At 34.4% G+C, this 27,936-nt stretch overlaps 2 protein-coding genes across 2 annotated transcripts in view; one reads left to right on the plus strand and one right to left on the minus strand.

Annotated features, from left to right (window-relative positions):
• Window positions 1-27,936, plus strand: part of LOC139973361 (uncharacterized) — a 41,176-nt gene that overhangs the window by 263 nt on the left and 12,977 nt on the right. The gene's annotated exons all lie outside the window — the stretch shown is intronic.
• LOC139973354 (uncharacterized) overlaps window positions 14,894-27,936 on the minus strand; it is a 38,296-nt gene continuing 25,253 nt past the window's right edge. Inside the window, exons 6-8 of the mRNA XM_071979974.1 lie at window positions 17,775-18,095; window positions 16,627-16,888; window positions 14,894-15,588 (exon numbers count right to left, since the gene is read on the minus strand). Coding sequence (XP_071836075.1) covers window positions 15,284-15,588; window positions 16,627-16,888; window positions 17,775-18,095 — 888 coding nt within the window. The 3' untranslated portion in view covers window positions 14,894-15,283. The remainder of the gene's footprint in view (window positions 15,589-16,626; window positions 16,889-17,774; window positions 18,096-27,936) is intronic.

Below are 27,936 nucleotides of genomic sequence, written 5' to 3' on the forward strand. Positions count from 1 at the left end.
GTATACCAATTTATGAAAGTAACTTTTTCCCTTCCTAGCATTAAAATAAAAAAAAGTTGTTGCGTTTCTAATTAAAACTTCTTAGGTATTAAAAGTTATCATAATTAATCTTTACACTAGAAAATAATTTGAACAAACTTATTCTGGCCCATACTTTTTATTTTAAATGCAATATAACCTTAAGTTCGTGGAAAACTATGAAAACTAGAAAATATACAAGTAATTAATTAAATTTGTCAACAGTTTATTATCATTTTAAGGCAAATATGTCATTCATATTAGATTTATATTTCATTGACTCCTTAATATCAAAGTCAAACACTTTCGTTTTATACAAATAAATTGTGAATATTCTCCACAACCTTGTCTAAGAATCAATATCAAATATTAAAGATAGTGAATTTCAAAAATTGGAACATTAATGTTGGTTTTTTTCGCATAACTGAACACAACAAAACTAATTTTTCTTCCGAGTGTAAATTCCAAAATATTATTAAAGCATCGCCTTGAATTAAGTCGTGTATTTTAACAACCCCAAACAAGATTTCATTAATTGAATATTATTACATATGAAGAGCGATTGACAATAGTCAAACAAGAACTTGATTTTACAATTGAAATATAGTAGTTTCCAAAATTTATGAAAATGAAAGTAAAAATCTATTTAAAGTGACAATTGATCGTAATTTGTGCCAGTTTAAATGCATCAAAATAACGGATAAAAGGATAAGCTCCCATGAAGTAGTATTAATGAAAATATTAATCGATTCATTCAAATTTGAGATACGCTTATAAAGCAAAACTTTCTTTTATGGTATATTCTGCCTTTTAAGCTAACAATAGAAAAAATGTAGGAAAATTCAAACGAGATCAACGTATTTTTGCATTTTCAAGTATTTTTTGTTAGAATTTTACCAAAGCATATATTTTCCTTGTTACCAAATATCATATGTGTGGCGTTTTTAGTCAAGTTGTTTTCAAGTTAACAAAACTGACTTTCAATAAATCGTGTTTTATCTCCAAACTGTAAAACATACTATTCGAAAGTAATTTGCCGTCATGTTTAGCGCTAACTGAAAATTCATTTCAAGCATATTTCAAAGAAAGTAAAAAGTTTAAGCCATTTAATTTTAGTAACAGCTTTCAGTTCTAAATAATATGTCAATGATCAAAAGCTATCACATCTCATCATCTTAATATTGTGTTTCTTATCTCTTGGTTCACTTTCAACATTTTCGAAACATGGGAACCTTAGATCCAAATTAAATTAGTAACGTTATACCTAGATCGGATAGTTTAAGTATTACGTTCCTGTGTCAATTAATTCAAATATGAAATACGTTTATATGACAATAATTTGTTTTAATGAAATATGCTGCTTTTTAAGATTACAATTGAAAACAAGTCTGAAAAGTCAAACTAGGAACAACGTTCCTTTGCATTTACAATTTTCGGTTTAGAATATTATCGAAGAATTTAATTTCTGTGTAACCAAATTTTATATGTGTAGCGTCTTTATTATCAATTTTTTTTCAAGTTTACAAAACGAACTTTTACTAAATCGTGTTATATCTCTAAACTGTATTATGTCACTCTCTTTCTAAATTTGTTTGTTTAAACGATAAATCGTATTATAACATTTTGGCGCAACAACCTAGTCGATGAAAGTAATTTTGCCGTCATGTTTAGCGCAAACTGAAAATTTATTCAAGCATACTTAAAAGAGGATACAAAAATGTAAAGTTTATAGAAAAGCCTGTAACAAATTATTTGAAAATAGCAAGCTTTTGCATCCCGCCGTATACATTAGTGTAAATTACACAACGTTTTCTAAATGTTTTATTTAATATAATTTCCGATCATGGAGCTTAGCAAAAAAAAAAATCATATGTTAAATTATATCACTGACTCAAACTGTGATCTCTTTTCTACATAAATTTAATTAGTAAACGCTTTAAGTCATTTACTTTTAGTAAAAACTTCCAGTTGTAAATAATATGCCAATGATCAAAAGCTATTACATCTCATCATCTTACTATTGTGGTTCTTACCTCTTGCTTCACTTTCAAAATGTTCGAACCATAGGAACCTATAGAGCCAAATTAAATTAGTGACGTGATACTTGGACCTGCTAGTTAACGTAAGATATACCTGTGTCAGGCTCTGACATGTCCAAACTTTCTTTATCGGAATAAATAGTTCATTTTATCTCTGATTTTTTACATCACAATAAAATTGAAATCGGTTTCTTGTTTTTAAAACGTTCCAAAAAGCAAGTTTAAAAGACAATCCGTTTTCGATCTCTGTTCTGAAAACCTGAATTTGGGAATTAGGAGTGTATTATTCATATAGAACATATACTTTTTCTCCATATTTCTTGTTTGATTGCGTAATAAAAACGTGAATATAATCTCTATTTGCTGGGATCCATAGTTAAGATAAAAGTATTTTTAATGGTTAGAGGAAGAAACAATCAAGTCGCAAACAACATTTTGTAAGGACTATAAATTATGTTGAAAATAAACGGCATCTATCATATTCGTGCATTGTCAATAGTAGTGAAAAATATTCTTAGGGGTTTTGTCTGATTAATTTCAACTGTTATCTGTCGTAAATGTTGCAAAATTGCAAATCATAATTTCCAATACACATCTAGAAAAAAAGACGTGTTTCGTTAATTTAAATTCATTTTTACTTTCGGTTGCTTATTCCGACGTCTATTCACTGATGTTTCACAATCATAAATTATGAATAGTATCGCTCTGTAAAGATATGATTCGTAAATGATAACAATGTTACGGACACATGTAACGTAAAATGATACATTGAGAAAACCATCAGCATTTTCTCTTCATTGCTATTTTATAAGACGTAAGCGTTTTATCAGTAGTAAGAAAAAATAGACAAATGCGGTTTGCCTTTAGTCATGTGACATACACCGTCTCCAGTATATAACTTTTAATTTGTCTTAAACTTTTATTATTTTAATCATTAATGAATTAGAACTTCATATGACGCAGTTCTTTCCGACCAAAATATAGTCTTGTGTAAGCAAAAGGATTTATCGATTCAAAGTAGGAAATAAACGCATTCAGAACTGCATTTGCTCTGTATCGTTAGAAGGGCATGATAACGGATCCACGTGTTATATAATATAAGTTAATTTAAACCTTTCAATCGGTCGAAATACTACACAAGCAAATTCTGTTTCACATCTCATGTTTTCTTGCATAGGAGCTGGCCCTGTAGTTACTGTTGTACCAGTATCCATAAGTTTCATTTAAATTCAAATTTATTGAGATTTTGCTGTACGGTCGTAAAGAATTTGCTGAAATATAACTATATGGAGCATTCCGATTCCAGAAATTGTGAAGCTTACTTCAAGGACGAAAATATTTGACACTATATTAGTAAAAACCCCTTTTCCAAATTTGTGAATGCTTTTTTTTTAAATCATGAAATAAATTCAAATCATTCAGTTTTCGCACTGCAGGAAATCGGTCGATGCTCATTTCATGGAACACATATTAAAACACATGCCTTTTTTTTTCCTTTTTTGATATTGTTGGTAATGTCTGCTTGCACCGTATAACACTAAAAGTATCTGGTAGAATTTCATTCAGTCATTCCCGCTCTGCGATTATTTTTTTAAAATCATTCAAAAGTCTAAAAAATATGATAATAGTGAATAATAACTCAATATTGAAGTTCCCTCCCACCCCCCCCCCCCACCATGAAAGCAGACATTTTGTTTGTAGTGTATCTTCTACCTCGTCACACAGAAACATTATCACCCAAGTATTGCCAGTCCCTGTTACAAAAACTTGAATCGGAAAATCAACTGATAGCTGTGTATGTTTTGTTATTTTTGGAACAAAATTGTATTTCCGTACTTTGGTATTAATTCATAGGTACGTATTTAAAAACAGGCTATAGGTACGTATTAAAAACAGGCTATATTACTATCTTAACATATTTAAATTTTAAATTTTGTTTTTATAATTTAAGCCTTCTTTACTCTCGGGCATAGCGTATGTGCTTGGTAAATATTTAATTTACACTATTGTTGATAAAGTCTGCTTAAAACGTATAAAAAATATGATAAAAGCATCTGCTCTAATTTATTTCAATATTTCCTCACTGTAAATTGTTGCCAACTAAGATCTTATAGAATGACAAAACTCACTAGTTTGGAGCAAAATCAGGATATTCTAACGAAGTCTATTTCCCATTCAATTATTTTTGACCAGGAACGTATAAAAAATATTTGTTCAAGACTTATATTTTCTTGTTTGTAAGTTCATAGTGATTTAATCATCAACAAAAAGCAAACAAATTCTTAACTTCATTGTCACGGTGACACGTCTGTTAGTGTTATTCTCAGATACAGAAATTATCGTAAATGACAGGATGTAAGATTCTCCTCTTCGCCCAGAAAATAATAATTCTTTTTAATCATTTTTGTATAAATATCTACCGAGGAAATGATGATGACTGTGTATCTTTAAATTATTAACAAACTTTTGTTTTAAATTAATGCAGCTAAATATTTATTAGGAACCATATGAGAGCGTGCTTTTAGACCATGGTAGTTTTGTAGCTAAATTGTATCCTTAGGCCTTGGTGATTTGAAACTAAAGCGTGTCTCTAGACATTAATGGTGATATAACTAAATTGTATCTTTAGGCCTTGGTGATTTGAAACTAAAGTTTGTCTCTAGACAGTGGTGGTTATATAACTAAATTGTGTCCTTAGGCCTTGGTGAATTGAAACTAAAATATTTTTTCTAGGTGGTTGTATTTTTGTATCTAAAGTGATGAGAGCACATAGGCAGGTGCCTCATACATCGAATATTATAAACAAAATTGTCTACCCATTTCGCAACCTGTTTGCTAATTTAGGGTTCTCATTGATGTAATCATAAACATACTCTACTCAGCCGCCTGGTTCGCTTCTGATAAAGTTTGTTACTTCAAGGAGCTCTAATTACAAATGCTCCAAGATACAGTAAGTACTAACACGATCTAGTTTCTCACAGCTTAATATCTTTTGTGGATTATTTTGCTTATTTGTGATTGCTATCTCAAATAAACACGGTTTGAAATACAACAATTAAAAACAACACGGAACATCTTGCCATGGACTATTTTCCCTCAAATTAAAAATATTGTTTTTCGTGACTTTATATTTACTGCCAATGCAAGTATTGTGATTTTTTTGTCACAACTTCCCAAAAGTGATTTTCGTAGCGCATTTTGTTTTTATATTTGTGCCAACCAGGATATTATAGTTAAATAATACTTCGTGTGTGTTAAAGAGGCATAGAAATTTATCAAAGAACTAGATGGAATATCTACGTTAGAGCAGTTGCCTCTCTAAACTTGCTCGTCTATTGGCTTTGTAACGCTTTAACATCAATATGAGAAGTAAATTTGTTTATTTTACACAACGTCACTTACATCTCGGTTTATTATGGTGATAGTTATGTCGCTCAATAGTCATTCGTTTCAAATTTTATACTCTCCGTTTGGTTTGTGTATTTGATATCAAAGGAAAGTTTAATATTCGGAGGTTAAATGGATAAACATTTGTTAAACGAATTTACAATTCAAAACAATAGCATCGTTAAGTACCGTCTCTGGGGTATTTTACATTGTTATACTGTGAACTAGAAAGTCCAACTCGTTCCACCAACCTACTCAACTCCCATATTGTGTTCGCATGTAGCAATAAGTGGCGCCAAATATAGGCGAGATAGGCACTAAGGTATTGTCACCAATCCAGCCCCACCCCTCCCAATACACACACAACTTTACCACCCCTGTACTGCAGCATATCAGTCATTTAAAATACTGAGTAAAGTATACATAACCTCAGTTACACATGAATACGTAAATTTGCCATTTAACTGCGCTGTTACATTTTGTATTAATTTACATTTGACAGGATGCTCTACAGACAAGCAATGACAACACTGGTGATAGTAGTGTAGGTAAGTGAACTTTGCAGGCCTCTAATCTTATGTAAATGAGTCGTCAAAATTTGACGTCATGATTAAATAACATAACAATTATTCGAATATGTGGATTAACGTTATAATTATGATGTTATTTCCTTATCAGTCGTTACTAACGTTCAGTGATTAAAGTTAGGTCAGTTATCTATGCAGGCTGTAAATCTTCAGGTACGACGTCATGATTAATTATCATTAGACTTTTTCGAATACATGGATTTATTTTATAATTATAATGCTACTTCCTGGCAATCGTTATTAACATCCAGTGATCATTCTTTTTAATGTTTTTATACAACTTACTTTTCGTTTTCGTTTGATTCGAAAGTTTTGTTTTCTTCCAATGATAAGTTGGATATCAGCTATAACAGTCAATGCAGAGTGTTAAATACATTAATATTAGAATACGTTAATATTTAGATTCATCGCATGCTAGTTGGACATGACAGTTACATTTTATTTAATCTTCACTGTTAATCAACTCACAAAAGCAAACCAATTTGTCTTTCTTGGACGTACTAGGTTCGTCGTTTTTCTTCTACCAACAATCGAATTACCCGAGAGATTGTAGAGAAGTCCAGGAGCAATGTTCATCTCATAACTCTACTAGTGTTTTCATGATCAAACCAGATGGCTATCTAGAGCCTTTTGAGGTTTACTGTGATAACACAGACAGTTCTGGTGGATGGACGGTAGGTCTCAACCGTCTGTTTATTTAACATGTTTCTTTGCTCTTATTCTTTTACTCTTTTCCATCTCTCTATTATTTCCCCATTTCTCCGGGTAAACTCTCCGGGTGATACCACAATATGTAGATGCACACTGACAGAGCAAACAGTGTGCATATCCTTATATTCAGCAGTAGACTATCTTTGCCAAAAGACTGGTTTCCAGTGACGTATATTTCACAATACACACATCAAGTTCTTTGAATTCATTTTCTGAATCATTTACACTGTTAGGTTATACAACGTCGCATTGACGATTCCATCGACTTCAGCCGTGACTGGGACAGCTACAAGTCTGGCTTCGGCTTTTTATCTCAGGGATTCTGGCTCGGTAATGAGAAGATTTCTCACTTGACCAATCAAAAGAAGTATCAATTGGTGATTGAGATGACGTCATCAAATGGTTCCTTAATCCGGGTTTCTTACGATAACTTCCGCATTAGTGATGAGTTCAGCAACTTCAAGTTGTTCAGTCTCGGACGGTACTCTGGAAGAACAGGTAAGTTATATCAACATTTCTGCTAAATATCCCTTTAATTTGTTCCCCTTAGCTCAGTTATCAGGTCAGATTACCATGTTCACCATTTTTTTGGAAAAAATCATACGCGGAACCAGAGGCTTGGGATGACCCCAACCCCACCCCTCCCCCTCAACACCACACAATATAAAGTATAATTATTGGCACATCCTTACGTAGAGACCTAATGTTAGACATAATATATAGCCTAAATCTGCAATCTAACTTTGAAATGTTGTCTTTTTCTGGGTGAGTGTCCGCAGATTGCCCTACATGGTAATCAGCTTTAACGAACCATGGACCACACTGCTTTCCAAATTACTTTGTGGATCTGCCCAAGTTAACCAATCACCAGTGTAACTTGTACCTTCCATATGACATTGTCATTAATATTATGTGAGACAGTAACTTGAGGAAAATACTGCTTCTCTTTTAGACTGACAGCTAATGGATTCAGTTTTGTCAGGTAAACAGTTGCCACGTATGTTAAGAGCTTATCTGAGAATAATAGCAATCTATGATCATATCGCGAGGTAATATTTGCATCCGGCCATGTGTTTATCTGATGGAGTATGTAGTAATATAGGCTTTTAACACTAGTTTCACAGCATGTTCAATACAATTAAAACACACAACGAAATTTACATCATCGGTTTGTTTCAAATTAAGGTCATTCCTTTAAACTACCGACATATCTATTCCTGCAGACGTTATAACCCTTTGCCCCTACAACATGGTCTATATCAACTGCAGCAACTCCTGTCAGCGGACTTGTGATGCACCAGAAATGTGTCAGGATGGGGTCTGTAATGAAGCCGAAGCCTGTGTTTGTTCCGATGGATACTTCATGAAGGGATCAGACTGTGTACCTCAAGAACAGTGTGGATGTTACGAATCAGAGGGACAAACAGTTATTCCAGTAAGTTGTTTTGTTTTTATTCATTTGTCTAACTTTTGGGCAGTCAAATCTGGAGCTATATGTCAAAGAATATCACTGTCACAGTTTTCAACAACTATTCTACAAACAACAGCATAGTTGAAGACTTTTTCTAGATAACCAGTCACTTTTAATACTGTCTTTTATAATGAATGCAATATAAGTGCAATCTAACTCCAATAAAAAAAAAGATATTTTTGAGTTCATTTAACTATACGGTTATAGGAATACCTGTCAAATAATAGTATACTCCACGTAGGGAATTCTAGTGCTTACATAGAGACATTACAATACAGAACAGTATTTAACATGGATGATAAAAAACACGACATCAGGGTTAAATGTAATCTGTAAAAACTAAAGTAAAGAATTATTTTGTGTTTCAGGAAGGTGGGTCTTACGTGAACCCTGGATGTACAAGAAAAGGTGTTTGTACCAACGGACAGATCACGTGGGATGAAGCATATGCATGCAGTCCTAACGCAGTTTGTGACGTCAGGGACAACATAAGACAATGCTATTGTACTGGTGGCTACAGAGGGAATGGTGAAAATTGCACGAGACCACCTAGAGATTGTCAGGAAATTTACGAGGATGGATCCGAGGATAACGATATATACAGAATCAAACCAACCGGGTGGACCGGCGAGGCCTTTGAGGTTTACTGCAACATGACTGACGGAGGAGGATGGACGGTAAGTCATTCCAATAATTAAAACCACATTAATCACACTTAATCGGTAATACACTGTATTAAACTACACTTTAGTCATTGTACCACAATGAACACACAAAAATACACTACATTGTACTCTAAAAATTCACTAACTTACCCTAGCTGCACGTTAGTAAATATATACAATACATCACATTGCACTACAAAGCAATATTCTACATAAAGTACAAAAGTGATAGAGTATACCTTTTTAGTCGATTGTAGTAGAATAGGTATCTTACATACAAGTGTAAATCACATGTTAGTTTAATGACCGTTATTGATACAAGGCTATACATAAACATGGATAATCGTTTGTAATGGATGCACTTTAAACTACAGTTACCATGTATCAAAGCAATATCTACATAATGAAAATTTCTTTAATGAAAATGTTTTAATGAGATTTCCCTTTATCAGTTCCTTTAAATTTGTTTAAGTCAACGTTCTTCAACTCTAATGTTTCTTAAAAAGTTGACAAACTAGTTAATCGCTCGCTATATTTGATCATGACAAAAGTATTCCTCTTATTAACACTTTTAAACAAAGGTTTTTCAACGTCGTGTGGATGGAACCGAGGATTTCTACCTCGGATGGGACAGCTACAAAGAAGGTTTTGGAGAATTAGACCACGAGTTTTGGCTTGGAAATGATAAGCTTTCTAACTTGACCAATCAAAAGAGATATGAAATCAGGATTGATATGGTGAACAGAGATGGCTCTCCCTACTATGCCAAGTTTGACAACTTCCGGATCAATGACGAAAGCGATAAATATCGGTTATCTGAACTTGGAACCTACAGTGGAACAGCGGGTTTGTTACAATTTATGTGTTTACATACACATACTTTAGATATCTGCACAATTCTACAACTATAAATGCTACTACGGTCTGTACGTAGTTAAATGTTCTTTATTATGTGTTATCTTGGGAATATCATATTATAAGGTTTCCTACATATATTTGACCGAGGACTTAAATAAGTGAATGATTTGCAGTAATAATGCAATAATATATTTACATGATGATATGTAGATGGATTGATTAATCCATATATCTCTTCTTGAGATTTGTATCCTTTCTTTCATAAATCACTAAAACAAAGACACAATAAGATTACCTAATCCATTAAACATCAACAGCAACGTGGATCATTTTCATACCATGTCCTTGTCCAATTTCAGACCTACACATAAACACCTCTGCCATGTGCACACACGTCCACGCAGCAATCATGCACTATGTATACAATATTTTCTTCGAATATACAATTGCACACAATTAAAATTAGCATTATCGAACTGTATCAGAAGGGCAAAACCAAGTTTTAGGCCACAATGTTTGATTTTGTGTCATTTACTCACAACAATGATGTTGTATCAGTTAACGTTACTTTACTGCGGTTTTTTTCCATTGAAACAGTATGAACGCTTTTGATGCACCTTATTATACGTCATGTTATGTATATTATTTTATATTTTTTGTTCTTAGTCATTAGATATTACAGCATATGTGATTTCATCAGTATAATAGCAAATAGTATAATAGCAAATATAATTTAGCAATTATATATTTGGTATAAAATTAATTAACCTAATAGAAAGAAACTAAGAATGATAAAAGATAACATTTAATTTGCAATAAGTGGAATAATGAATCATAAAAGTGAATTCATTAGTGAAACTCTTAATAAATAAATTCTTAACAGAGACTTTCATTTAAGCAACATCAATATATCTCTTTCAATGACATTACATAGAATGTTGATATATATGTTCCTTGTTCTTCTTTGCAGACTCTCGCAACTCTCGCGACTCTGGTTATGGTCTTCGTTATTTCCTGAACCAACAGTTCACTACCAAAGACAGTGACAACGATGTATATAGTTCCAACTGTGCTGTGTATTATCACGGTGCCTGGTGGTACAAGTCTTGTTATTATTGCCTCAATGGAGACTACCACGCCAGCCGAAGTAGTTATAACAGTCCGTATTGGTATTACTTACCCGGCAGTTATTACAACATCAAATATTCAGAAATGAAGATTCGTCCCTTTTAGCAGGTATAGTTAGAGGGATTTCCAGACAACAACAAAAATATACAAATATTGGAGCAGATCGAGCTAGTTTCCTTTTCCTCAATATGTATATAGAAGTCATCTGACTGAAAATATGGATAGAGAAGTCACGTGACTAATATTGAAGAAAAGTACATTGACATCACAATAGGGTACAGGAAAACAATGAATATACTCCAGTGATGACGTTAATGTATATCAAGATATATCAACGCAATGCACCGTAGTAATGGACATGTTTCTTGTTCTATTATCAATGTTTGCTCATTATAAGAAATTTAACGTTGAATATTCCAAACAATAAATTGAAATTACAACCTTGATAAAATAAACTCTTCTTTTCTCACAATTTACTATTTCATATATTTCAATTCCTTATTACACTGGATGATGGATCAAGCCCGGTATGAACTGAAAATGAAAGAAACGAACATAGTATCCGGATGGTTTTAACACTCACCCAACCCACCCAACCCACCCATCACACATCGATGCTACCACTCAACAACTTGATTTAAATATTGTGTTCTTCAAAAAATCGTGTGGCAATTATATATCACAAACTTTTATGTAGCAGTTGTAATAGCACACACTTTTGAGTGACAATGGACTAAATACTGACAATAACAATTTTTACTCTCCTTGTGTCATCCTGGAAAGTTTAAATCGTTGTTTTCAGAAAATATGGAACCATAGAAGTGCCGTTTTAAGTTTAAGACCTCCTTGATAATATTCTGTTGCACACTATGATTAATTGTATTTATAGTTTTCAATGAAAACAAAAACAAATCAACATTGTGCAACAAAGTAATTATTTATCAAATGTTATCAATTTAGTATTCATTTCAACAATCTTTAGCAAAATGATGCATTGATTAATTTAATTTCATGAACCTAGTCAATTGAAACTTTAGCAACGTAATAATTCATTAAGTTTGCATAATATTGTAAACACTTCAATTGTTTTATTCTGTTGAAGCCAGACTAAGGGTTTCACTCATCTTAAGCGTTAGACAAAGAAGTATAACAATGGTGACAATCTAAAACGGAAAAATAAGCTGTTTTTCCCATCAGGAAACTGTCTGTGCGTTGCAATACGCAAAGTATATTTCTTTCAATATATTTACATCAAATTACGGTAAGAATTTCACACAGCTAATACAAGAATGAATCGATTCTCTCTGAACATTCCTTTAGACCTGCTGGTAACGTTAACAAGGATCGTTGTGACATGTGTCCTCGATATGCGTGGTGCCGGTGTGTACTAAGTTTGAAACCCAAATGAAGATCTGGTTAATTTAATGGCCAAAGAAAAATCCGATAAATTCGTTTCCTAGTAAGGTTTATGTCTAAATAAGGACAAATATGTTTTAAAATAATTATTTTATTTCACACCTCTTTAAAAACGAATATACGATAGAATGAGAAGAAGTAAAGGAGGGGATGAGGAAGGGGAGAGAGACAGAAACGGAGAGGGAGGGATGGGATGGGAGGGTTGACCTACCCAAAGAAATGACAACGGGTCATCAACAAGAATAGTAACTCAATTTAGAGCTCGTAACTTGCGAAAATTATAAACATAACTTTTCTCAATAACATATAATTATGCATCCCATTAAGCTTCGTGTTGCAATTCAACATCGACTTTTTGAAAAAGATTTTTTTCCATTCAATGTGTAAGTCTCCCGAGGGAAGATAATGGTGACGTCAGCAAGGGTTTGGGCAAGGAGTTTCCTAGCAGTAACGTTACCATTGATTAGGGATGTTGTCAGGATACACTTCAATGTTATGAAGGCAGACAAGGTACTAAACGTATTGCTTATCAAAGGGTTCATTGATGGTGACCAATAACAGCGAAAGAAATAGACGAGACAGTGTCCATCTAAATGAGAATTGGTGAACCAGAGAAAACAAGAAGAAAAATTGGCAAGACGTTTTGGCTAACCATATCTTTTATAGTTTCATTACTTATTACTCCATTAAAATGGGAAAATACACAAGTCATGTGCATGGCAAGCACTGTGGCATATATGATGTCTACATAGTATGGTAGATGATGTCTAGTATCAATCCTATGTGATATAAATCCTATGTGATATAAAGTTTCGTCATGATCAATAGTAATTGATTTGGTCACCCCAGCACCGTGACCATGACCGGTTAGTTTTTCATTCTAGAAGAGGTGGTAGGAAGATTTTAAAACAACTATGTTCGTGGAATAATTTGCAACATATTTAGCAGAAAAACAAGAACGACGCAGTAATGAACGGGGTAGGGTGCATGGCAAAGCGGGGCGGGGGGGGGGCGGGCGAAGAAAACACGTTTCGATGATAATCGTAACCTTTCAGTGATGCAGGCGGATAGGTCTGTGTGTGTGTATATGCGTGTGCGTGTGTGTTTGTATGTATGTATATATCACTTGTGGAGTATCCAAAAAATGGATGACAAACTGATCTGTGACTTCAGTCTTTCGTCTTTAGATATAAAAATTTACCATTTGATTTTACACTGAACAGGATATTATGATCATTGCCAAACTATATGTAATTGAAGGCTTATAGTTAACAATATTTATGTCTTTGAAATCTGTTAAATTGTCTTTGTCTCTTCGTACCTTTTTTATGTCAATGACATCTCACTCAAAAACGGCGAATTATTTCCTGTTTAGCCTATATAACGACCATTTGTACTCTTTGCGTGGTATAAAAGGCTGAGCTTTTATAGTACAAGTATATTCGAATTAAAGATATCCCAGTGAAGTTTTCATTCTCTTGTTTGAAAATGATGCAAATTTTGCTGATGTTATAAATTAACGCAAACATAATTGGAATGCACTTGTTAGCAGGTTGTTTCTGAATTTGGTGAATGGGTGCTTAAGCAAAAGATATTATTAGCTGTTAGTGACAATTCAATCTTAACGTTCTTTGTTCATTTTCAATATTTCAAATTTAACCGACCTACTCTTCAAATTACATTGCGTCATCAGTCATCAGTTGTCAAATGAAAAGGCGTAGAAATATGCGGTTCAAGCGATTCATTAATTGAACCAGGGCCCCGAAGTCCATAGGCTCCCCAACGGTTTGCTCTTACATATTGAATTAACGAATCACAACTGATATTCATGTTTCCTCAGGAATACTTCAATGATTACCAAAGTATCTATTCCTCATAGCTAGAGGCAAGGTGGCGAATAAAAGGAACAGCTGGGTCAAGGGGCAGTGTAGCAATTTAATAAGTTTTTCGTTCTCTCGCAAAGATTTCCAAGCACAAAAATCCATATCAGAAAGGGGAATTATGGACCTACTCTGGTACATTCTTTTACAATGCCGTAAGAAACCGATTATCATTTCCAGTTTTGTATTAAATTCGACAGCACTTGTTAGTGTCGTTCATCGGGAAAAGACAAATAGATTATTTTCTTTAACCTGATTGTTTAAATACCATGAGGCTTTAGAAGATTCAGTTTATAGCACTGTGTCGCAAACGTTATTAATGAGGGATACGTTTAGAAGAACAAAAGAAACGTAAAATTTCAAACTCGAGTACTGCATTAATATTTGTTTGGCTATAATTCCTCGAAACATGCTATAGGTTGATAATTTTTCTTCATGGCAAGATTTTTTTCCAACCCGATGGATGGCAACACACACATTTCATGGAATTTGGTTCGCAACCGGTAAAAACGTGTGTTTTTTTTTGGAACGCTTAGGAATCGTACAAACACTGAGGAAGTAAACAGAAAGGTAAATCCATGCATCGCATCAAATTTGTGCATATGAAATTTGGAAATATGAATGTATTTATATATCAAAGCCTAATATACAAGCAGTGCCGGTACAATTTTTGTTATCTGAGAAAGGTATCGAGATGTTATCGCAAGCAATCAAGTTCTGCCAAAGGTCATCCATATACAATACAGACACAACTGAAGATGTTAATTCTGCATTTAGCGTGCGTACTCTCAAATGAAGACAGTTCGAGACTCTTTTATTTGTTGAAACTTTTTATTTTTGCGTTTTGGTTGCGTAAACTGAAGTTCGTGTTCTACTTTCAAATGGTAAAGAACTTGAAGCAATAGATGTACACATAACTGTCTCTGTAGACTGAAGTCCTGTACTGAAGTTGTCCTCATTACTGTTGTTGTAATACTCAATAGTTCTCTGAAAAATAGAACAAATGATACAGTCCGGTAATGTTTTTGTATGCATGGCTGAATCTGCATAACTGATAACCATATCTCAGGATCCAGATTTTACGAAACTTCACAATCTGTATGTATATAAGAGACATTGTGTGTTATCCAACTGGTCGTATCCTCATGTTTGTATCCGTGATGCCGCAATGACTCATAGAAGGATTATACCAGAATATTCCGCGGTAGTCGCTGTACTGGTAGTCTCCGTTGAGGCTAGAATAAGAGCAAAAGTAGTAAGATCCACTTTCGCTAAAATAATAGCAGTAATTAGCAGGGTAATAATAACGAGACGGGTACCACCAAGCACCGCGAAGCTTCTCTGCACAGTTGAAACCATCCGTGGCATCGTTGTCCCGATCGTGCGTGCTGAACGGATCTCCGTTGTTCCGGTTCATGGAGTTATAACCTGGAAAGGAAATGAGCTTGTATATATTTAATCAGCATTGTGTACAAAGGAACTGAAGTACTCAAACCAAAATAAGTATTCATAAATACATGCTTGTCTGTTGATATTTGATTTGATTTTTTGTTTTTGTTGAAAGGTAGCACGGTCATGTATAGTGAGAGGAGGGGTGTGAGATGAATAGAAAATGATTTATCGCCATTTCGGTTACACAATTATATGCTTTAATACTTTTTGTAAGCCAGGTTCGTACGTTTAGGTTTTTCAATATACTCGGTTTATCAGAGAGTAACGAAATATGCCATTAGATGAATTTCTTTCACTGATCATTGTAGGCAATCCTAAAGGAAATACAGGTGTTTTTTGGGGAACGAGATCATAACTATTGAACTGTGTGTTATTTCAAAAATTGTTCTTCACCTCTGAGAGACACATTCACCAACATCACATCATATGGTGTCAATATCATCACTTCCATAAGTGTGCTGTGCATGAGGTACATTCGATTAAATTATGTACTTGATTGTATTTGTTCGTATAAATGATATCATAATTAAGTAAAGTAACTAACAAGGACATGATATGAACTCCGCTCTTATTGACATCTTCTCAATATAACAACAAGTACAACAACAAAGCGCAATATAGAGAGGTGTAGTGGACGTGATCCCGCCAATCCACATTTCAATTTTTCACATATTGTAAATAATTAAGATAAGCATGGTTTGTATTCTACTTTTCTAGGAAATGACGTAATCATGGCATATTTGTTACCGTTCCCTTCACTGAGTTTAACCACGGTGTCGTGGGGGTTTATAAAAAATATCATTAAAGGCAATACTGATGTAGTGTTTGCGAGTAATAATGTAAAAAGGAAAAGGGGTTATATGGCATTCGTTCATATTTGTTTGGCTCTTAGCGGGTTTCGTTTCTCAAGCATTCTGTAAATTGTATGGATTTTATTATACAGTAAGACCAAAACTAAACACTAACGTTATCAATACAAAGCTTTATAACTTAAGTTTTGCATAATACGCCAACCTGTATTTCCTGAGAACGAGCCTAAAGAGAGTGTATATTTGTCATCCTCGTCACCAATGCTGAATGTGGAGTAGAGGGCGTAATACTGTGAACCAGCTGAGTCTGTCATATCCACCTTAAGTTGGTAGGTCTTCTGAACTGAAAGGTCGTGAATCTTGTCGTTACCAAGCCAGTGATCACCGCTTGGACTTTCAAACCCGTCCCTGTATTCATTCCAACCACGATAGAAGTTAACTGAACCAGAACTCCTTCGCTGGAGAACCTAGAAATATGTAAAGATATAAATATGATATAAAGTTAAATATCGTTCCAACGCTATCTCCGTTCATTGTTATCTCAAACATTTTAATCTGATTTTTTTGTTATAATATCTACATAGTGCCAGCCCGATGGATGGCAATGCACTCACATATTTCATGGAATTTGGTTCGCATCTCGTTTTACCGGTGAACGCGCGTGTGTTTTAAATACTAAGTAACGCTAAGGAAATCGCACAATACTATACGGAATAAAGAAAAAAACGTAAATTGATGCATCGCCGAAGATCTGAAATGGTGCAATGAAATTTGGGAATGACAATGTATCTATATAATATAGCCTAAGATACAAGTAGTGCCCAATCATCTCTTACTGAAAAAGGTATAGAGATGTTTATCGCCAGCAAACTATTTCTGCCAAAGAGTGTTGCTCTTAAAATTGCCTCAGACCATTGATCATGTTTCCCTCACGAAGAAAACCAGGCCAACCGTGAACGTTATTGACAGTACCTTTATGCTTAGATACTGATATTTGTTTTTAGGAAGTTGTGAAATGTAAGACGACACAAGGCTTATGCAACTGAGAGCTTGTAGCGATTAAATAACGTAAGTTCATTAGACAAATCTCGATAACACACTCAGCACAACAAAACTCTCAAATTTGTTATGTGAAATCATCTTTCCGATGAGTGTTGAAGTTTACTCGATATTCAACGTCATACACGCTGAGACACAGTCTACTCGATACATTGACAAAATTGTCCTGCTTAATCGAGAATAAACTTCATAGTGTATAGTTTATATCTTGATCTGTACTGCCCGTAGGGCCCACGTGACACTTCATCAAGACGGTTAAAAGTTATCACTCTCTTGTGAAATGTGAAGACTTACCGTCCAGCCTCCTCCGTCTGTTGACATCTCACAGTAGACCTGGAAGCCAGAGTCCTCCCAGCCAGTAGGATAGATGGTATAAACCCCGTCGGTATGGACCCCATCAGTAATGTATATCTCGTAGCAATCCTTCCGGGGTTCTTTCCGAATACAAGTTATCCCATCTCCTTCAAACCTATGGTTGCAAATACATCTTCTCAAACCGTCTCTCTCCTGACACGTTGCATCATCACTACACTGGTAGTCATCTTCATGAATCAGCCGATTATCGCTGCAGTTCACACGGGAAGTACAGTCAGAATTGACAAATGATTCACCGTCCTGTCGTGGAAAATAGACTTTAACAATTTCAGTTTATCAAAAACCATTTGCTGAATCACTTGTCACTAATGAATTAAAGTCACAGTGTCATTATTAGTGTTGTTTTAAAGTAATGCTCATTATTATTTCATAGGATAATATATGTAAACAGTAACCTGAAAGATTTAGCGAAGAAAGAACATCGTATATATAAGTGATAAAGCATGTGGAAATGAGGACATGTCAAGTGCTGCAAAATCGTCCATACAATCATTAGCTTCTGGACGCAGTTGATAAATCAGCATATATTCTAGGATCAGGTTGAATGAGGAAATAGATAATAAACGTCTCATTGATCCATTGACTTACATTAAGCACGCTTCCCTTTTCTTGGACAAAACATCCACACTGACTTTGCGGTAGGCAGTCCTCTCCTTGTATCATATAACCGTCTGTACAGATGCATCTTCCTGATTCCACAGATGCTAAAGTGATACACGTATTGGGTTCGGTACAACGTCTCTCGCATGTACTGTTAGAAAAACTCATATTCAATGGACACCACTCAATAAAGGAATCTGGTTGAAGATAAAGAGAAAGATAATCTTAAAATTAACATAGTGGTTGTAACTTCTTTGACACTTTGAAATTATTAAATAGTCCAGGAATAAAATCGTAATCGCTTTCGTTATACCCTTTATCACCTACAGTACAAAGGGTTTGGGGGAGGGGGAGGGGGATTTAAACGATTAACCGTATATATAAGGTACGCAACCCCACTTGACAACAACAAGGACATTGTTGTATTGTTTTATTACATTAAAACTAACAGTTATATTCAAATTTTGCTTGTTTTGTCTTCTTGTGTGATAAATGTGTTTCATTAATACTACTAGAAACTCTTAAAGAAACATTGAACAATTTAATAGAGACTTTGGACGTACCCACAGTCGCTTCTGTTTAACATTGCTCTAACGATTACATGAGGTAAAGCAATAATCAATCTTTGCTGGGCAAAACCAGAATTGTGAAAACATAACATTTACCTGCATTGCCACCTTCGTCTCCAAGACCTTGAATATAATATTGGCTCCATTCATCAGCGATACGAAAGTCGTCGAAGGTCACGTGATACGAGTGCCCTAAAGCATTCGTAAAGTCCATACGAAATTGATACTTCTTTTGATTTGTTAGGTGAGCAATTTTTTCATTTCCTAACCAAAATTCACTTGCCAGAAATCCAAAGCCGTGCTTGTAATCGTCCCAATTCCGATTAAAGTTGATAAATCCATTCGTCCTTCGCTGTACTACCTGTCGCAATAAAACACAATGAAGGTATTTTTATTTCTTCCTCATTACTCCTCATAAACATATTTTATCCCTACAGTCATGCCAAAAGTGTTTGCATTTGTTGATCAATTTAGCAAACCATATTAGTATTTCTCAAACTGTGTTTGATATTCTTCAAACTAAGGTACCCTGAATGAATGTTGATTAAAGGATTAAAGAAAGTTGATTCCAGTCGTCCACATACGCCACTCTTGACAATATTTCGTTTCAGCTGCATAACATCCAAGTCGGTAAGAAACTTGAACATTTCACTCTTATTATTTGGAAAACATGGCGTGACTTATCAACATAATTTACTATACGTTGGTATGAGATTTCAATGCTGCTTTTATGAAATACAAGCAAAATTCGGTCTACTATTGTTCGAAGAGGTTCGCCAAACAGAAGGTTAATTTTACAGTTCTAGTTGATTTGGGTATTACGTTGGTCTATTTTACTGACTAGTCCAGTATTATATTTGGAATGTTTGTAAAAAACTTACCGTCCATCCATCACTGCCTAAGTCGTTATCACAGTACACTTCGAACGGCTCTGGGAAACCATCTGGTTTGATTTCGTAAACACCAGATTCATTAAGAGTATTTGAACATGTACTGATGATTTCTTGGCAATCTTTCGGGTACTCGGTTGATTGAAACAGAAAGTAAGATGACCCTATAACATAAAATAATGGATGACAGCAGCATGAACTTTATCTTTTTCTTGTGAAAACTGCAATCATTGCTATCCATGAATGGAATATTTTTTCCCCAAACAGGTTTGCAATTACAGAGTTTTGAGCCAATAAGATTGCTCGTTACGTCAGCACAATACTGACCATCGCTTTGAAGTTCGAAGACATACATCGAATAACACACTGACACTGTATTAAGTCTAGTGCGGGATTTCCCTTTTAACGCCCTAACTTTATTGTTAATGCTTGGATCACATGCTGACCTTACTTATCATACATACGCTACATTTCATGGGTTCGTGGTTACATTATCTAAGATACCTTAAATCGGAATTCGTTTCGTAGAATGGGTACGCTAAAGTCAACTTCACGACGCGAGTTCATGAAGTCTTGAATGAATATACGCAAAACAGTATAGTCTGTAGAATTAAACATTTCTGTCACTACACTGTGTACACAGTTTTAATACATATAGGCCTACATAACAATTTTGATGCACCCTGTACGAATCTTTCACTATGCGATGTTTTCGATTAATGCCTTCACATAACTTCGATCACCGATAGTTGATCATTCAATCATAACAAACTCGCTAACTATGTCTATACCAATTCCAAAGATATGAAAGAGATTCAAAAAAATTCTCCCTTCTCCCTCCTTCCCTCTCTCTCAAAAATTTGTATAAAATGTTATAACAAGTTTGTGTTTATTTTATTATACTAACTTTATCCTTGCGAAAGCATCTTCAATAATGTACAAACGTGTAGATGAATTCAAATATGAATACTGTCACCTGGAATCGTAAATGGTTTGTGAATGTTTTTAAGCTAAAGTGAAAGAAATTATAATTATAGTTAACATGCAAAGGTAACTTACGCAATGATTGATCTGTGACGTCAGCAGAAGCCTAAAGTAAGACAAGAAACGTATAGACTGATCTTTATATCCCCGTAAATATCAATATTAAAGCATTATTTCTGTGAAGAACATTCAGTGATAAAGTGCGTATAATTCCAAATACCTAATCTAAACAAAACAATCGTACTTACGGAAACAACTACCGTATAGCAGGTCGGAGTTAAAATATCTTCTGAAACAAAGGATCTTTCTTTAAGGGGGGGGGGGGGGGGTGTTCTTTAAAAACAAATCATGTTTACTCAAAGTGTCCGGTCGTCCATCTGTTTTTCACTTTATCAGATTCAGATATCCTCAGAATAACAACAACTGTCAAAACCCCTTTCGTCTCTCTCTATTTCCTTGTCAGTATATATTTTTTCTTTTTGTTGGAAAATTCGTTATTTTTGAACATTGATTTCTATCTCTATCTCTCAAGATAATATTATAAATTATATTCTCGTCTCGAATTGATAATGTACAATGCAGAGCTAACACGAAAATATCCGCCGTGATGCGAGATGTAAATTACAGCTATGGTTCATATTTACTCTCACTCATTTTGTTATCATTTCATTGTTTTCGCAAGCAAACATTTCATTCTGTTTGGAAGTTGCCAGTGCAGTTTCTCACTGCAGTCGCCCAAATAAATGAGGCAAAGTGTCAATACTATTTAAGGAAAAGTCCCCCAGGAAAAAAAAACCTGGGCAAGAAAAACCAAACAACCGAACGGCTGTTCCGTCATCAACCCCAGTCATCGTGCATCGATACTGTAAATGTGACTGTGTGATCATCGTCAGGTGTATCACGATTCCCCTCGAAAGGGAATATATACTAGACAAGATCTTAGTCAAAAGGCCGAGAAACGATCAGTCAATAACGTTCTTTACCGATGCATTTGAAAACATTAATCGCAGTGAACAAATACTTTGTAGGAATTAAAAACAGATGTTCAATTCTATGTTCTGGAAAAGATTATAATGAATTTCATGAGATCACATGCATTTAAGTCAGTACCTTTGTCTGGTATCTGGATATAAATTGAAATACTGGTTCGTGTGAACGGAATCAACGCTTAGCCACTTAGACAAGTCCTTAGCATAGAGAGATATCGCTCTGGCAAGTATAAGTGCACATTGATCATTTATTTGTTAAATCTAAAGTCTTAATCTTTTCATTATTCACCAAATTGCGATATTTTCTGCTAGCATGAAATGAAGTTATACCGATAATGTGAACTCATTGGCTACTCGTGTGTAGCTTTATGTTACATTACAAACGTGTTTGGTATGTCCAGAACAGAGCGGTAAATTATTAAAATATACATAAATTGCAAGCGAGTTAACCCCAACATGTAATCATCACATTATCATCAACTTATGCGCCCATGTATTTGTAAAGTTCACAATTCGGCTCAATCTACAATAAACATATACTGGAAGATAACCCCCTAAATGTAACCATCACGTTTACAACAAGCTTACGTTCCCATGTAATTGAAAAGTTCTTAGAACACAATGTTATGATATTTATTCGACATGCATTTGATGTGCACGGTAACACATATACGCCAGCTATACTGCAAGGCAATTTTTCTGTGACCATACAAGCCTTTTCTGTACAAGCGATTACGGGGATCCCTTTGGGTTAAACACAAGGATGTGTAAGTGAATTGGTAACCAAAAAGGCCGAGATAAAAGAAAATGCTGATATTTGGTATTTTAACGACACATTTTTGTCGTAACATAACTGAAAGCCTGCAATGCTTTGCAGATTGTCAGCTATATCATTTTGTTAAACCAGAAAACTTGTTCGTTTTTGAATAAGAATACTAACATTACATAACAATGTCTGTGTGACCAATTTGAATCGTTAAAAATATCATTTTGAAAATAGTAAAGTATAATATGAATGAACTTGGTGTTTAATGCATTAATTCGACAGCTTCCTTCATCTGCATTGGATTTCTAGCTTTATCATAAAATGGTCAAATTCGGCTTCAACGTTGCCGGTAATATTTGAAAGCGCGAGACCCTTGACACATAGCCCACATGGAGTTTACAGTGTTAGGATATGATAATACCACACCCTTTCTAACAACGCAGAATGTTATTACAAAGGTTACACTGAATATAAAAATATCGTTGTTAAAAATGATGGTTTAATGTTATCAATCTATCTGTAAAAATGTTGAACATTACCGTTATTCCTTACAATTTAACACATTTTTGGTTCTTAACTTTACACAAGAAAAATATTCTGTTTAATCAAAGCAGTAGGCATACACCTGTAACAAGGGCAGTTGCCTTTTTTATTTTAGATCCCGTCTATAGTTTTGCAACTAAAGTTCCTTTCACATGATGCTGCTTCGAAATCGCACTGAAACCAATACTTTAATCGTGCCTAATAATATTCTTCACTGATATGAACTCATGTTCATTTTTTATGAAAACATATGTTTATTGTTCTAATGAATGTGTTAAAAATAGAAATCCGTTTATAAAGAACACATTTACCCCTCTGTATTTACTTCTATTTAATAAGGCGAAACCAGAAGCAGAACTGGAGTACATTTTCTAGCCTCTAAATTCGTGAAACCAACTAATACATGTACTGTTAAATGAAATCATTTGCGGTTCTTCCGCTTCACTTCCAACCAATAATATTTTTCCTTATCCATTTAGATCTCCTTATCCCAGTTAAAACTATTCTCAGACTTCTTTAGAATGGTTGTTCTAGTGTAAGTTCCTTCATAACCTACGATAGACAATCTATATTGATTGAAACCATGAAGCTGTCATGATTAAAACCCAGGATAATATTTAATGAGTTCACATGCATGATACATTAAGTGTAAATTCCAAAAACACACTATCATTTGTGATGCGGCATCGCTTTCAAATGTACACTGGAGAAGAAGCTTACTGTCTCAAAACAAACGACGGTTACACAGTGTCACCGTGTGAAGTTTGATCTTTCTTACAGTAAATATGAATAAAAATTGCATTTGCAGTTCAAAAACCAATCACTTTTGGAGTAGCAATGATTCCGTCTAAGCTTATCAATATTTTAATTTAGAAGAAAATGTGTTTAGCCTGTTTGGCATATAGACAATAATTTTGTTTATCGGATGAAGACAGATTTAAACCAGTTTACTCTGTCAAAATGAGCTTCACGAAGTAATTTTTAAAGTACACGAAAGAAACAATTCACAGGATATTAAATAGGAACGCTGTGATATATAGTCTTCAATCTAGTTCCTTACATCGACATTCTCAAACTGAATAATTTGAGTCTTAATCGTCTAAGTATATTTCAGACTGACAAGCTTGGGTTATCATAGCTGAAAAGATCTTCACTGCCAAAGGAAATCATCAGTCGACAGAGTGGGCAACTTTTGATGATGAATATCATTATTTAGTACATTTTATAGATCAAGTTTAGGTTCAAACTTTTAAAAATCACGTCTGCTGAGCAAGCTACATTTCTTATAATGAAAAATACTAAAAACTGAATATTATACGAAGTAATATTTGTGTATATCGAGCTTGATTAAATGGCTTAAAAAAGACTAGTAAAAATTTTCAACAAAATAAGTTTTCATTCCGTGCGCATTTGTTTCCTTCTTCCATTTGTTTGACACAAAATTGAAACTAAGTTGCAACTTGTGAAGATATAACACTTCTTAATAGATGAAGAAAGTCTTATAAATAGCATTTACGTTGCAGTTTAAAGGTTTTACTTTTTTTGAGAGCAGGTCGAGTAAAGACCACCAAATATTAGGTTCAACTATCGTCCATATAATAAAAAAATAGTTTTTGTTCTGCTGACGCATTTAACTTACATGTATAATATATATAAAACAGCAGCTGATTTTGCTAACTTGGTAAAAGAAAATAGAAATGCAGCCTCCATCGGAGTGTTTCGTAAAATAGCTATTTCACTTTACTGACGATTAGCCTACATCACCTATTAAAACAAGTTTTTCTATTTCTAATTTTTATCTTTGGAATATTGAAGAGCTGAGATGTCAAATATTCGAAAACATATCGTGCAATTATTGTATACCTTCCCCCAAAACTGTTAAATGTTTATCGGTATCAGTTATGGTAAAAACAACTTGGTGTTACAAACATTGCAATGATAATAAATACACAGTGTTTTCTTCAGTTTTGAAGGAACACCAAAAATGATATTTGATGTGAAAATATAACGAAGTTGTTAAATCTTCAGGAATGACTACTTTGACCATCGAAGACGGTTCGCAGTTTTTATATCAAATGCGGAAATTCTCGAAAAATAAGTACCGAAGACGCTTGTTGAAACTTTAAAAGTCTTTATCGTATAACATGACGTTTATAACTAGTGGACCATCCCATCTTGACAAGTCCCTTCTTGACATCCGTTAGGATGTATGCAAATAGAAGCTACAAAATGTCATGGAGTAACGTGATTGGGTGTGACAACGTTCCAATGCGCAAGTCTTCTAGCGGCTGATGTAGTTTTAAACGAGGAAGTAAATTAAGATGTTATAAACGATATATCGTATATGTACAATATGTCTGGCGGAGGTGGATGATTGTGTGTACATACAACACTTTCTGCAGGGTACAGGTGTTGATCGATTTCAAACAAATTAGCTTTTTGTAGACACTAGTTGACTATTCGAGCAACGTTTCGAAAAAGACGCCAACAAAAGCGTCAATTTCTTTTATATTGTTTAAATCACACGCACATCAGGTATATCCGACTGTGCACATTGCCATTGGTTGTGAGACAGGGGTGGGGCGAATCCCCTGCAGCATTTCAGATCATTATTGACCTTTGGGCAAGCGCAAATATACATTCATGTCATTCAGAGGAATTCAATTTGTCTTGAATAACAAGTTCCAAGCAACTGTACCATTTTAAGATATGTCATGATTCCTCATAGCAAATTTGAAGAACACAAAATAAATTTTCGGAAAAGGAATTATTTCCTTCATCTTTGACCTTGCTTTTCTTCTTTTTTGTTTGGCAAATGTATCAGCTCCCTCCTCCTCTCCCTTCCTCCTCTTGTTCTTAATCCTCTTTTTTGCTTCTTTCCATGTTACGCGGTTTCTCAGTAAACAGTGTTTGTCTTCAGCTTACCCCCTTCACACTTACGATAACGATGACTATACTTGCCAAACTGCAGCAGGAAATTTGTACTTGAAGCTACAGCTTATGCGCATGATCAATATGATGAACGCCTCCCAAATGTATATGTAATACGTGGTTTCCATCTTATTATCACAGCTAGGCATACATGTATTGATACATGCTTTAGAAAAGATATATGCCGGCAGAGATGTGTATAATAAGGAAGTTTCTGTTTATAAACGTGGGAACATTGATGAACAAGTCTCGCTGATTGGGTAATCGAACTGACGAGTCGAAATACTATTTTAAATTCTACCAAGGTAATAATATCTACCTGAGTTCGGCTTTATTGGTCGAACGTTGAAACACCTATACATCTGAGGAAGTATTTTAGGTAATTTTTTTGCCTGCTCTTCTCAATTTTTCTTGTGTGAGGTGCGAGGTGTATTGTAGAGGTCAGTATTGTCCGGTCAGTATTGTAGAGAACCGGTCAGTATTGTAGAGAAAACAGTGCTAATGAACTTTCGGTTTTACTTTGTTTTGTTTATCAAATTTGTTTGGTATTTTCTATTTCTATCTGCGTGCATTGAAGGATTCAAGGTTTCCTCTAAACTTACCTCTACAATTTTTATTTACTTCAAGTCTTTGCACTTTACGTTGTCTCTTTCTTTGTTGCGTATGTCTGATCGAAACCAGAACGCCTAATTGCTAAAACAGAAATCACATTAATAATGAAATAAGAACTAAAATTCTCTATTTGGTCTTAACTTAAATAGCATAATTTGTTCCAGTGATATATGCTCTGTAAAGGACTATAACAAGTTTGTGGGTTTATTATATCTATATCGTTTTCCTTTGTCTCCACCCCCCCCCCCTCACACACACACAAACTTACCCCTCGCATACTCCACTTACTCTCTCGCGCGAACTCACACACACGTCCACAATTACCTCTCCACACACAAAAAAGCTCCACAGTTATGTTATGTTTAAATATGAAGATCTGAAGTGATTTTCAGTCTTCCGTCTTTAAGTTTTTAAATTTACCATTTGATACACCTATTACACTAAACAGGATATTACGGGAAACTACATGTTATTCAAGGCTTACAGTTATCAATATTTATGTCTCTAAAATTTGTTTACTTGTTCTTGTCTATTCGTAACTTTTTACTGGTTATGACATCTCACTCACAAATGGCGAATTGTTTCCTGTTTAGCATATATAACGACCATTTGTACACTTTACGTGGTATAAAAGGCTGAGCTTTTATAGTACAAGTATATCGGTTTTAAAAACATCCCAGTGAAGTTTTCATTCTCTTGTTTGAAAATGGGGCAAATTTTGCTGATTAACGCAAGGATAATTAGAATGCACTTGTTAGCAGGTTGTTTCTGAATTTGCTGAATGGATACTTAAACAGAACATATTATTAGCTGTCATTGACAATTCAAATTTAACGTTAAGGGTTGCTCTTCCATATTGAATCAAAGAATAACAACTGGTACTATTATTTCCTGATGAATATTTGAATGATTGCCAAAGTGTCTATGCCTCATCGCTTGAGGCAAGGTGCCGAATAAAGGGAACAGCTGGGTCAAGGGGCAGTGCAACAATTTCATATGTAATTCGTTCTCCTCTAGATATTTCAAAGCACAAAACTCCATATCAGAAAGAGGAATTATTAACCTACTCTGGTACATTCTTTTACAATGCCGCAAGAAATCGATACTCTTTACCAGTTTTGTATTGAATTCGATGGCATTGTCGTCGATGGGGAAATGACAATTAGCTTGTTTTCTTTAACCTGGTTGCTATAGTAC

Source organism: Apostichopus japonicus, chromosome 9 (genome assembly GCF_037975245.1).
Source record: "Apostichopus japonicus isolate 1M-3 chromosome 9, ASM3797524v1, whole genome shotgun sequence".
In the NCBI taxonomy this organism is placed as follows: domain Eukaryota; kingdom Metazoa; phylum Echinodermata; class Holothuroidea; order Aspidochirotida; family Stichopodidae; genus Apostichopus; species Apostichopus japonicus.